The 13,731-nt window shown below is 46.7% G+C and overlaps 1 protein-coding gene across 1 annotated transcript; it reads right to left on the reverse strand.

The window, feature by feature from the left end:
* Positions 1 to 7,577: 7,577 nt before the first annotated feature.
* Positions 7,578 to 9,239, reverse strand: LOC125511449 (putative aquaporin TIP4-1). Its single transcript, XM_048676830.2, has 3 exons — positions 8,995 to 9,239; positions 8,361 to 8,614; positions 7,578 to 8,141 (listed from the first exon to the last, which is right to left on the reverse strand). Exons 1-3 carry the CDS (start codon positions 9,131 to 9,133, stop codon positions 7,764 to 7,766), a joined length of 771 nt encoding a protein of 256 aa, XP_048532787.1. The 5' UTR covers positions 9,134 to 9,239; the 3' UTR covers positions 7,578 to 7,763.
* Positions 9,240 to 13,731: the final 4,492 nt, after the last annotated feature.

A 13,731-nucleotide genomic window follows, 5' to 3' on the forward strand; every position in this document is an offset into this window, starting at 1 on the left:
ATGTTCCTGGTTTATACATAAAATGTCAATCATTTATTTAAAAATGTTAAACATGCAAGGAAAAAATGTTCCTGGTGTATACTTAAAATGTGTAAATTTGCGTGAAAAAATGTAGACAAGTGTTGAACAAAAAATGGTGAAAACAGAAGAAAGAAACAAAAGAAATACCTCAGAAATGAAGAAAAACAGGAATCCCAGAAAACTGTGAAAAACCTGTGGAAAATAATGAAAAAGAAAGAAAAGCGAAGACAAATAAAGAATGGTCATGAAAACTAAGAAAGGAACAAAAAGAACCAAAGAAAAATATCGAAATAGAAAATAAAAAATCAAAGAATTAAACAAAAGAAAACTAAATAGAAAAAGGGGAAGAATAAAAACCAGAAACTTTTTTGCAAAAAAAGAAAAATGAGGTAAAAACATATGAAAACTGAAAAGAAGGGAAAATAGAAAACAAGAAAAAATGGTGAGTAAATAAAAAACCAAAGGAAATACAAGAAAAATCGTGCCAAAACCAGAGAAGAAACTGATACAGGAAACCCCACTAGATTCATGTTATGCTTGTTTAAGGAGCATTTGATCTTTGTTTGAGGCTGCGCGCATTCCTTCCATGGTTTATTGCTCGGTGTTTTGCTGTAGAAATCATCATGGAAGTATTTGTTGGGTTCTTAAGACATTAGCAAGATTAGCAGATACAGGAAACAAAACAGAAGAAAACCACGAACTAAACGCAGCGAACAAAACAAAATTGACTAAATGAGCCAGCCCAGTAGCTGTAGTGCGGGGACGAAGTTTCAGGCGAGACGGAAGGTTTGTCTCAAAAAAAAAAAAGGCGAGACGGAAGGAGCAGTCGTGCATAGGTTCCATATATAGGGGAGTCGCTAGTTAACGAGCATTTTTTCGGGAGCCTTGCAACGATCAGCGTCACATGGCGTGTTCTTAGTCATTCATCACGTGTCACGCTCTGGGCGTTCTCTTCGGATTTTTTTTATTTTTCCGCACGCGTTTTCGGCTATTTAAACGATTCTTTTTCAGGTTTTTTCGACGCTTTGGTTTTCCATCGGTTTTTCTTAGCTTTTCGACCAAAAAAGAAATTTCGAATTCTTTTTTACGCGAAAACATGCGTTTTCTTTTTTTTTTCCTTTCGCGAAAATCACGATTTTCCTTCCGCGAGAGGCACGATTTTGCTTTCGCGAGAGTCACGGCTGTGCCTCTCAGAAACGGAAAAAAAGCGTGTTTTCTGTTTTCCTTTCACGAGAGTCACGGTTTTGCTTCCGCGAGAGGCATGGTTGTGCTTTTGCGAGAGTCACGGCCGTGCCTCTCGAAAACGGAAAAAAACGCGTTTTTTGTTTTTTTTTCTTTCGCGAGAGTCACGATTTGGCTTCCGCAAGAGGCACGGTTGTGCTTTCGCGAGAGTCACGGCCATGCCTCTTGGAAACGAAAAAAACATGTTTTCTATTTTTTTTTCAGTCACGGTTTCGCTTCCGCAAGAGGCGCGGGTGTGCTTTCGCGAGAGTCACGGCCGTGCCTCCTCGGAAACGAAAAAAACTTGTTTTCTCTTCTTTTTTTCTGCGAGAGTCACGGTTTTGCTTCCGCGAGAGGCATGGTTGTGATTTCGTAAGAGGCACGGGAGTGCCTCTTTCGAAAAGGGAAAAAAACCATGCTCCCGATTCGTTTTTTTTTATTTGTTTTTTCGCGGGTTTTTTGTGTGAAAAAAAGTTTGTCAAAACCTATCAACATGGGATCTAGTTTTGAAGATCTCGACGCGAGAAATTCAACGAAAAGCGGTTTGAGATTTGAACGCACAATTTAAGTGATAAAACATTTTGAATAAACGTATCTACGAAAAAAAATGAAAACTCATAGGCTGCGACAAATAACGTGCTGCATGTGCGTCATTTGTCGCAACCTAGGGAATTAGAGTGATCTTTGCAACGAGTACTTCTCAAGTAGTGATTTCGCCCATATAGCGAGACGCAACGACGACTCACCACAACGTTCTCTATAGGCCAGGCCCAAATAGCATGAGGATTTGCGTCCTTCCAGCACACGTTCATTAAAAAAACGAGCACATTCATTCTGAAAACTAGTGTCAGTAAAAAAACTTAAAAAATGAGTGGCAAAATAAATTTAAAAATTTCTAATTTTTTCAGAATTTGTGTTTCATTATTTTCTCTATTTCTGTAAATATTGTAGAAATATACGTTTGGATAAGTAAGTGTTTGCGCATTAGAGATTATGTATTAAAAAATATTCACTGCACATTAAAGAAATGTCCACAAAACATAAAAGTTTGTTTGCAAGAGTTAAAACGAATGTTCGCACAATTCAAAAAATATTCACAAATTTAAATTTATGTTCATGTTCATCCATCCAAAGATAAGATTATTAATATATCAAACTTGTACTCCATTCATCAAAATATATAGGGTCTAATATATTTTTCGAGGTTGCCTTTGACCGAAGATAACATTAATAATATATGAGATTTATAATATAAAAAACATATCATTAGAAACTGCTTTCACATACGAATTTAATGATATGCTTTGTGGAATATGCATGTCATATGTTATTTCTTTAACCCGTGGTCCAAATGAACCTCGGAAAACCTATCAGGCCCCATATATCTGAATGAAGAGAATACAAATGTCAGCACTGCTATGCACACGATGCCATCGGACGATTCATGCACGACATCACATATCAAATCGTTCATGCATATCATCAAGCGCATATCAACGGTTGTATGGCCCATCGTGCCGCTGTCGTGCATGCATTCGTCGTCCGCAGAGCAGTTTCGTACAAATGTTTGGCTTCACGTAATTATTCACACTTTGTAAATAGTGCTTCAACGGCCATCCTTATGACTTGAATGATTTAGTACGTCGCTGTTCCCCTTAGATCGAATCAAGATCCCATCTTGGATTTAGACTAAAGATACAAAGCATATATAGGGACCTGCTCCCAACAGGAAGATATTTGTGCCCAGATCTTTCTCGGAGGAACAATAATACAAGCGTGTCTCCCTCAGGCGGAGCCACTCATGTTAGCTCGTCGACGCCGGGTCCACCATGCATGGGTATTCTTCTCTCGTGGATCCTATTCTAAGGTCATTTCAAAGAAGTAACTCATCAAATAGTCATGCAAGATGCAACCAGAGAAAAATAACATTTGCTAGCAGGCATTTCGGCTTGGAAAAATGACATTCGCTTTACAGGCTCTAACATCTTTGGCGATTTGCGAAACATGCTAGTTCTCAGGCCATCCAGACGATAAATAGCATCACAATCAGTACGGCTGTGCACTTTTCTTCTCCTTTAGGGGGGCGGCATGTTTTCTTTTCACCTATCCACATCACAAAAATCACATCGATCTCTTTCCACGCAACAGTTGAACCAATGGGCATCGATGGTATTGATGTAGTATATGGCGTGTGAATCTGTGATGATGGATGAGAATATCACTCTCATTATCTTCAATACTCCGACGCTAGTCGAGTACAAGTTCAATTGATCTGCAGAAACAAAGAGCACTACTTCTGTCCCAGCTGGATGAAGTGCTCGGCCGCCCTAATAGTCGCCATGCAAGAGATTCTCAGGATAATTGTGCAGATGGACCGTTGTCGTCGGTCCCGAACATGGCTTGATAACAACAAAACATGACCAGTTTCAACATCCAATGAAATGTCATCATCCAAGGAAACTCACTCGGCCAACCAAATGACACTCGACATCACGAAACGTACCTCTTGCTTCAGCAAGTGGAGGTTGATATGATTAGACCGATCCACTTGAGCACATAGATTTTTGAAATACTCAAATACTTACTCATGTTGATAGAGGAAAATCTACATGACCTGCTACCTTGGAACCTTGTGCAGAATGACAGGATTAAGGGAAGCCACTTGGAAAGGCACATCTGAAAAAGGAGCACGTAGATGGTTTTGTATGCACACATTCATTCAGGTCATACGTACATCCAACGGACGGCCAAAAGCGCAAGTTGTATAATGGAATTGCCTCTCACTCGAAAGCGACCGTAAATTAGGATTGTTTTATTTGCTTGGCGATGAAGCACCTGCTGGGATGTTCCCATTGAGGATATAGTTGTGCTCGAAAATGAAGTGCGTGGACAGTAAAATCCACCCACCCGAAATGACTTGTACCAATCGGTGCTCGGCAAGGAGGCATCCCGGAATGATGTGCAGCTGGAAGTTTTGGTTGCAGGAACAAGTCTCGGTCAGAGTCCCACTCGATAGGCGAAGAGAAATATCTTGGTGCGCTCACAGGTCATCCTCATCGTTTACCTCCCTTCCACTTTTTCGGCGCACTTTTTTCCCCTGGGTTCACCGGCCCCGGCCCTCGCCGACCCGCAACCCGCCCGCCGTACATGTCATGGCTATCCGACGGTCTGTGTCGTCGCTGGCCAGGCCGGTGAAGCCCGCCCCAAACCCATTTTGCAGGCAGAGATACAGGCAGGAGCGGCACCATTTCCCGCCTCATGTTGCCCTATAAAACACCGCAGGCGCCGGCCAGCCACCAGGCAAAGCCAGGCTCATTTTTTTTTTTCGTTGCACTTTTGGCTCTCCCCATATCCCTGTTCCCTGAGCTTCGTTCCATCCCAAGAACGGGAGCAACAAGCAGCATTGTTGAGTTCAGTTCTAACATGGCAAAAGTGGAACGGCCAAATCACTACTGCTCATACAAATAGATCATAGTACTGATTTTAAAACATTATAAGAAAGATAGTGAATCGTTCACAAATCTAATCTTTCTCAAACGTGCAATTGATCCAGGCTACTCCCGTGCACACCCTAGGCGCACGCATATGCCCCATCCAAGGCTTGGTCATGGAGGTCATCCTCACTTTCTCCTTCCTCATCATCATGTAAGCGACCATCCTAAACCCCTGGACCAGTGGCGGCTCCAGGAATTTGCAACCGGCTATTCATGTGTATTCATTTTGCCAAAATCATTGTTGTTTTCCGAAAATTGTCACTCTTTTACCAAAATCAATACTGTTTTGTAAAAATCATGGGTATTCACATGAAGACCCAAGAATACCCCTAGCGCCGCCCCTGCCCTGGACCACGGTGCCCGGTTACGAACCGATGCTCACAGGCCTCATAGTAGGTGCCAACACCATTGTCGGCGGCAACTTCTCCGGCACGTCCGTGAACCCCGCCCAATCCTTTGGGCATGTGTTGGCCAACGGAGTGTGGACCAACCAGTGGGTCTACTGGGTTGGCCCAATGGTTGGTGCCCCCTCGCTGGGTTTGTCTACGAGACGTTGTTCGTGGTGAAAAAGTCGCATACTCACATTTATATTTTACGACAATCGAGGTTGTTGTTAGATTGATTGTTCCGGCGAAGTGCTTCTAGCTTGGGTGTCGAAATGGTTGTTCATGGTGAAGAAGTCGCATGCTCACAGGCCTTTTATAGGTTGTTGCGGGCGCCCTTAAGGGCGACTGTGAGCTTATTGCATCTTGGCGAAATGCTTATGTTTCCTGCTCTTGGGAGGAGAAATTATCTTCACAAATGTTGACCAAGATTTATATATGCCATCGGCTAGATAGTAGCATTGGTCATACCGAGACGACCCTTGGTAAAGTTGCAAGATGGAGAAGTACCAAGAGCTAGCCTTGGAAACATATGAGATTTCTGCTAGATGTTGAATGTCATTGTGAGATCCAGGCAACCCAAAGAAGCAATGCCAGATGCAAAATCTTTGGTGGCAACAACTTCCAAAATTATGGTTGGATGGGTGAATTGGTCGTTCCAAGATGCAAGGCAATTCTTTCACTTACAGTGCATACAATTAGCACCGCCTAGCATCCCATGCCATCTTTTTTCTTTATGCATTGCTAAAAGCTTGGTCTGTCTCCTTGGCATTGGATGCTTGAGATATTGTGGTCCATAAACACGCACCACGGTTTCATCGAAACTTTTGTGCACTTGACGATCGGATCGTTGGAGTGTCATCCATGAATCTACAGGAGAGCCATATGCAAGCATCTAAAGTGTCATGGTCACCTTTTGGAAAGGGGAAAACACAGAAGACCGACGACATTTCTCTATTGTTGGAAGGAAGAACCAAGGGCATGCATGTTGTCAACAATTCTACGGAACTATCGTTCGGTTGTGCAGAAATGTCGCCGAAACACTTATGGCAAGAAGGTGCAACCTTGCACATACTAGTGGAGGAAGAGGCGCTCTTGCCCAACGTATCTGTTCCGGCGAACTGTCGCATGACCAACCTGCGACCCGGACGCTACCTCTTCCTTTCCGTTGATGCTATCCGTTGAGCAATCATCAATATTATCGCATGTTCTTCATTGTCCATCATTTCACTCCCGAAAACGGAGCTCGAATCCAACGACAAATCATGACAACACATTAACTCCACCATCGGATCCATCTACACATAATATGAATTATCTACACGAATCTATGAGCCGTGAAACTAAATCTACAAGAAAAGGTTGGCGAAATTTATCTTGAGGTCGTATAAGAGAAAACCGGACGGTAGGAAGAAGGCATGGGGTTGCGGCGAAGCATTAGAGGTCCTAGAATGGTTCAACGGAGGTGAGCGGAACCGAATAACTGTGCTCCGGGTGTGGAAGGCGGCAGTAAACGAAGGCGACGCGGGGATGTGGGTGGCGGCGGAAGGGAGTGCATTTCCTAAAATATCTATGGCGCCAATATTTTTGGTGGACGAAAGACACACTATACCACATCGCCCAACCTCCAAATATGGAGGCTCGAGGGATCCAAAAATTATGATGACTCTAGTCGGTTGTCGCCTCTGTTAGAGTGGTCTTTTCGGCCGAAATAGCCATATCGATGGTTATTATGCTTATATACTATGCCGATCGGGCCGAAGTGGCAACTCTTTTAGAGGTTCTTTTAGGTGCTACAATCAAAAGTTTTGTCCCTTGCTTCGCAACATCTATTACACCTGGAATGGTTGAAATTTATGTCTTCCAATCAAATATACTCAAACAACTGATTATTAGCCTTTTAATCAAAGCTTTTAACACCCCCCCCCCCCCCCCCCCCACCCCGTGTGCCAAACAGCCATCACAGTCACTCCATACAAAACCAATTTTGACAGCGTAGCTAGAAACACTCCGCCGAAAAAATCTATCGGCAACATCAATTACCTTACGCATAGGTATATATCGCAAAATGTAAATGCAAGCATATTGCAAAAGGTTTGTCCCTGATGAGCACCACCAATTACACCTCTAATAGAACTAAAAAATATCACACCTCTAATGGGTTGAAATTCACGTCCTCCAAACAAATATATTTAGACAACTGATTATTAGCCTTTTAATCAAAGCTTTTAACCACCACCACCACCAAAAAACAGCCATTGTAGTAGCTCGGTACAAACCATTTCGACACACTAGCTAGAATCACTTCGTCTGAAAAATCTATCAGTAACATCGATTGCCTTACGCATAGGTATATATCGCACAATGTAAATGCAAGCATATTGCAAAAGGTTTGTCCCTGATTCGCAACACCAATTACACCTCTAATAGAACTCAAAAAAAAAATTCACACCTCTAATGGGTTGAAATTCACATCTTCCAAACAAATATATTTACACAGCATTGTAGTAGCTCCGTACAAACCATTTCTGACACCCTACCTAGAATCACTTCGCCTGAAAAATCTATCAGCGACATCGATTGTCTTATACATACCATTATACATCGCAAAATGTAAATGCAAGTATGCGAGCAACCTGCTTTTCTAAAAGTCCCAACCAAGTAGAGGCTCATGCGTCTTCGTCACCATAAACACTGTCTCATAGACGAACCCGGCGAGGGGGCCACCGACCAGCGGGCCGACCCAGTAGACCCAATGGTTGGTCCACACTCCAGTGGCCAACGCGGGCCCGAAGGACCGGGCGGGGTTCATGGAAGCGCCGGAGAAATTGCCGCCGGCAATGGTGTTGGCACCGACGATGAGGCCGGTGAGCATCGGTCCGTAGCCGGGCACCGTGGTCCGCGGGTCGAGGATGGTCGCGTACACCACAAAGAGGAGGGAGAAGGTGAGGATGATCTCCATGACCAGCCCTTGCATGGGGCCTATGCCTGTGCCCAGGGTGTGCACCGGAACCGGAGTGGCCTGCATCAATAATTGCAAATTTGGAGAATGTTCAGATTTAGGAACGACTCACTGTCACGGCAATCAATTGATAATTTAAAACAAATAGTACACCTGTGTACTATACGGTCCCGTTTTCTTTGCGGGTGTACTGTCCGTGTCCTTCTCGTACGTGTCCAATTACCAGGGCGGGCAGAACACATGGCTATGGCTGTAAAATTGGCATGGGTGGGCTCGTACCTGGCCGCCGGAGAGGTAGCGGAGGAGGATGCAGGCGAGGGAGGAGGCCAGCAGCTGGGCCGCCACGTACAGCACCGCCCTGAACGCCGTGATGTGCCCGCGCGCCAGCAGCGCCACCGTCACCGCCGGGTTGAGGTGCCCGCCCGACACATGGAACCCCGCCGTCACCAGCACCCCCGCCGCCAGCGCCTGCGCGAGGGCAACCCCGGCCAGCGTCGCCATCGGCATAGCCGCGCCCTGCAGCTCCGGCACCCCTGCAAATTAATCGATCAATCATGAGTACGTACCCCTGATCCCCAACCTCACGGCGTGTCACATGGTCGAGAAGCGAATCGAATGGAGGAGGAGAACACGTGTCGTTTGTACGTAGGATCGCCAGCAAAGAAAATTGATAAAAAAGAAGAAGATGGGGCCAGGCCACCAGTTCATCTGCAAGAAGCTCGAGCCCCCGTGGATCCAGGCATCCAGCCGACCGTTGCCGCCGGCCCTCTGCCTCGTCCGTCTTTCCTTTCCTAGTCCCCAGACGACGGAGTCACCGGAGCAAGTTGGAGCCGCCGGAGATTCTCGGTCCGCGAACCAGGCCGACTAACAATTGGAGGATTAGGGGAGAGGTGAGCAGAGCACGGGTACGTACCGGCGGCCATGGCGGCGGCGACTCCGGTGAAGACGAAGAGGAAGGTGAGGACCAGCTCCCCCAGCACGGCGCGGACGCAGCCGGCGTCGACGACGACGACGTCACGCTCGTCGAGCGAATCCGCATGCTTGGTGTCCATGCTCGAGCTGAGCTCCACGAGGCTCGCCGCTCTGGTTCTTGGGATGTGGCGAGAGTCTGTGCGGCTCCGAGGTAAAAAGTAAGATCTTGCTTGGTGGCCGACCGGCGCGCCTCTGGTGTTTTATAGAGCAACATTTCTATTTTTATTTCGAGAAGATTTTATAGAGCAAAATGTATCTCTGTCTGCGAAATGGGTTTCGAGCGGGCTTTGCCGGGCCGAGGACGGTCGGACAGCGACGTCGTGGGCGGTCGGCAAGGGCCGGGGCCCGTGAACCCTGCACGAAAACGTGCGCCGAGAAAGCGCGGGGGGAGGTCGACGACGGTGAGGATGACCTGTGAGCGCACCAAGATATTTCTCCTCGCCTATGGCCTTGGGTGGGACCCTGGTGACCTGTGACTCAGACTTCCAGCTGCACATCATTTCTGTTTCCAGATGCGTGGCCTCCCTGCCGAGCACCCATTGGTACACGTCGTTTTGGGTGGGTGGATTTTACTGCCCACGTATTTCATTTTCATTTCAATGGAAACAGGCTAGCTGATGCCACCGTGCGCTTTATCGCAGATAAATAAAACAATATTAATTTATGGTCGCTTTCGAGTGAGGGGTAAATTCCATCCTACAACTTGCGCTTTTGGCCGGCCGGGTGCACATCGTTGGATGTATGGCCTGAATGCATGCATACAAAACCTTATAAATATAGGCATGTGCTTTGCGGGAAAGAAAAAAAAAGAGAGGTGTGGGAGCATCTACAACCGGATCTCTTATATTCGTCTCAAATGTCCGGGCAGGCCGCCCGGTCACTACTCGGTCATGATTTTTTGACCTAGACGGGCCTCTCAAACGTCCGGACTGACCAGCACCCCTCATATTCAGTCCAAATATGGGGCGAATACGGGGGTGCCCGGGCCCGCCCGCCACGTTGGACTGACGAATGGGCTCCAGCCGAAAACGCCCTCAAATCCGGTGGTCCGAAGCTCATCTCCTCCATCGGACCGGTGGTGCCGCGTGACGCAGCTCCGGTGGGCCGCGTAGTGCATTGCCCGGTTATTTAAGTCGACCGACGGCATCGAAACCCTACCATCCATCCACATTTTCCTCCTTCTGTCGCCGCCACTTTCCACTCCACTAGTAGCTATGCCCCCACGCCGTCGGGTGAGGAGCGAGCCCTTTCTGATGCCGGAGCGCCGGCTCGAGCTCCTTGAGCAGATCCAGGCTAGGCGCAGGGCTACCTCCGGATGAAGTTGATCCGGAGGAGGAGTTGGAGGAAGAGGAGGAGAAGGACGAGGACGAGGGCGATGAGGAGGAGGATGATCCGAAGGAGGAGGATGCAGGGGACGCTGGCGATGGGGATCTCCAGACGGAGCAACAGGCCATCCTCAATTCCCTCCGACCGGAGTCGGCTGCGGAGGCAAGACACCGTAGCCGGCAGAAGATGGAGGCGCAAGAGGCAGAGATGTTACTCTATATGGATGAGGTCGAGCAGGAGGAGGATGAGCCGGACCCCTCCTACCCGCCCGTCCAGCCGGCGCCCGGCACCGTCATCGTGGACATCTCCGACGACTAAGAGTAGGTAGGATAGTACATAGATGTAGTGCGTAGGATTACTTTTGCATGTTTTATATGGATTTAGGGAATGAAATATGAGAGAGGCGGATAAAAAGTGGCTAATTTGCCGGTCAGTGTCTGCGAGAACGTGTCCGCACGTGTCCGCAGGCGTTTGAGGGACCGGATTTGCCATGTCCAGTTATAGATGCTCTGACTAGCTCCCATCTCACTTAAATGATAATTAGCAAATTCAAACAAAACGAGTTGTTACCGGTACTGTTTATGTAGATTTCGTCTATCAACATGAATAAGTAGTAGCCGCCTCCAAGAACCCTAGCTTTCTGCCTCCCACCGGCGCCGGCGCCGATCCATGTCGTCTTCGGTGGCCCTATGGCCATGGAGGCGGAGTGGATCTCGGCCCTTGTCGGTGGGAGGGCTTCGTTTTTAGATCTTTTTTCGAGCTATGTTAGGGTTTGTGTGTTGCTCGGGAAGGCGAGACGGTGGCGGCTCCCTGAAGATGGAATAAAGGTCTCCCCGCCTAGCCCCCGTTCCGGTGATGCGTCTTGCACCGTCGGTGGGCGTGTGGAGTTGTGTCTCCGGCGGATCTGTCTTTGGTTGATTTGCTCGGATCTGTTCGTCGTTCGTCTTTGTTCGTGTGTTTTCAGGTTGAATCCTTTTGATCTACATTCTTCATCCACAGCGGTTGTTGTTCTGGTGCGTTGTTCTATGGGGCCTTTTCACGACGACTTCCTGACTGTCTACTACAATAAGATTTGCCCGGCTCCGGCGAGGGAGGGGCGATGACAGCGGCGCGTTTTCGGCTCGCTTCAATGCTTTTAGTCGTCGCTAGATGGTCTACGGATCTGGATGTAATATTTATTATTCGAAATATGTATGTGGCACACCGAATCATTTTTGCAAAACTGCCAACCGCACTAAATGCCTTCGATTTCGCATCTAGCGGTCACTGTCTCATCGTGCGCATGCGGGCGAAGCGGAGATCGTGGGCGCATGTACTGGACAGAGAGAAGAGTTGAGAGAGATTGAGACGTGGGAGGAAGAAGCGGAGGAGAGGGAGAGGCGATCGGGCGGGGTGCTGACTTGGCGGCGGACCATCATCGGAGCCGGCAGCTCCATGGAAGCGCGCCAGAAGAGCTCCTCGGCCATCATGGAGTGGCCCTCGGGCGACCCCGGCTGCTCTAGCTCGTGGCTGATCTACTACTCCACCATGGCCAGGGTGGTGATCGTCGACGGCAGCGTGGGGCTGTTGGTTGAGATGAGCAACGGTGGCGCCGACGTAGTGTAGCAGTAGTAGTAGAGGGAGATGATGGTGCTGGCGGCGAAGCTGAGGAGGACGACTGTGAGTAAGACAAGGAGCAGGGTGAAGGCCTTGAGCAGGCACCACGACAATAAGCATCAGTCCTTGCGTGGCGTCAGGGGCACCACCACTCCTGCCGCCGCTTCCTCGTCCCGGACACTGCCTCGTCGAGACTTGAGCTACTTAATCGATTAGATTTCCGCGCCCCTTCCTGCAGGTCGATACGATCGAGCAGCGACGGCCACCACTGCCTTCAATTCAGTTCCTCCTCACTCCTCCCGCACGTACTACTGGTCTCCTGATCCATCAATTGACGATCAACTTGCTTAACGCGCGTATGTAACAGACAATTAATTCAGATCGACGATCGATCTCTCTCTGTAGCAAGGCAGAGGCGGGACATGTCGGCTTTTCTTCATATAAGAACATAAATTTTTTCTCTCCTTATCCGCTCTCCCCCCATTGTGATTTGTGACTGAACCTTCTTTTTGCAAAACGTTGGTGCATCTTGTGTCCTTTGGAATATCTGAATTTTACTCAATTCTTTGGTTTTCAGGGTATGTACTGTGTGAGCGTGAAAGCCATACTCGGAGTGGCACTATGGGAGGGACTCTACTGGAAATCCAATCATTATAGTGAAAAAGTCTTGATCTTCTTGGTTTCAATGTTATCGAAGCCATGGTGTGTGCATTTTCATAACAAGAATACAGTGTTATATCCTTTTGAATTCAATTAGTCATACTGTACATTTTCAGTATAGAGTTCTTCAGAGAGTTCTTATTGAAGTTTGTGGAGCTGGTAACTGACAAACCGAGTATGATGTTATAGAAAATCATGATATATAACAGAATTTATATACTAATCAGGATAGGATAAACCTGCAGTAACGCACCATAGGACTGGGGCTTTGTTAGGATAATTTTGACGGGGTGAAAATAAGCTGTTGAAAAACACAAACCTCCGTAAACTTTTGTGAAAATAACATTGTTAATATACACATCACAAACTAGATAACTTACATACAAACACCGCGGTAGCTTTGAGTCAGAGGAAAAATGTTGGAAACACACCTCCGATGACTACAATATAAATAACACGATAATATATGCACCACAGACCTAATAACTTAGATGCAAACATCATGGTATTTTTGGACCCAAGGAAAATTTTGTTAAAAATATGCCCATGGTAAATTCTTTGCAAATAGCATGGTAATATGTTCATCACAAACCAGATAATTTAGACGAAAACACCATGGTAACTTTGACCCTTGGGAAGAAAATTGTTGACACGATTCCCTTGGTAATTTCTATGACCTCGTAATTTAAGTACAAATATCATGATAACTTTGACCATGTGAAAGGAAATCGTTGAAAATATATCCCTGATAATTTATGTGTAAATAGCATGGTAATACATGCACCGCATACCTGATAACGTAGATCAAAACACCATGGTAATTTTGATCCTCAATAGAATCTCTGTAAATAGCGTGATAATATATGTACCACATATTTGATAACTTACGTCCAAATCATCACGATAACTTTTTGACCCATGGGAAATAAGTTGTTGAAACATACCCACCCCAGTAACTTTTTGACCTCGACCTGGAAAAAATTATTCAAACATCCCCTGATAATTTTGTTATAAGTAACGTGGTAATATAAGCACTACCTAACCGATAACTTACATGCAAACACCATGATAACTTTTGCTCAGGGGAAAAAGTTAT

This window comes from Triticum urartu, chromosome 5A, assembly GCF_056163025.1.
Source record: "Triticum urartu cultivar PI428250 chromosome 5A, HENAU_Tu73, whole genome shotgun sequence".
Lineage (NCBI taxonomy): Eukaryota > Viridiplantae > Streptophyta > Magnoliopsida > Poales > Poaceae > Triticum > Triticum urartu.

Bases quoted from the DNA above. Each gene is read 5' to 3' on its own strand.
- LOC125511449 (XM_048676830.2), bottom strand. From the start codon at position 9,133: ATGGACACCAAGCATGCGGATTCGCTCGACGAGCGTGACGTCGTCGTC. The intron at 8,615-8,994 runs GTACGTACCCGT...ATTAATTTGCAG, and splicing joins CGCCGCCGCCATGGCCGCCG to GGGTGCCGGAGCTGCAGGGC. The intron at 8,142-8,360 runs GTACGAGCCCAC...TTATTGATGCAG, and splicing joins GCTACCTCTCCGGCGGCCAG to GCCACTCCGGTTCCGGTGCA.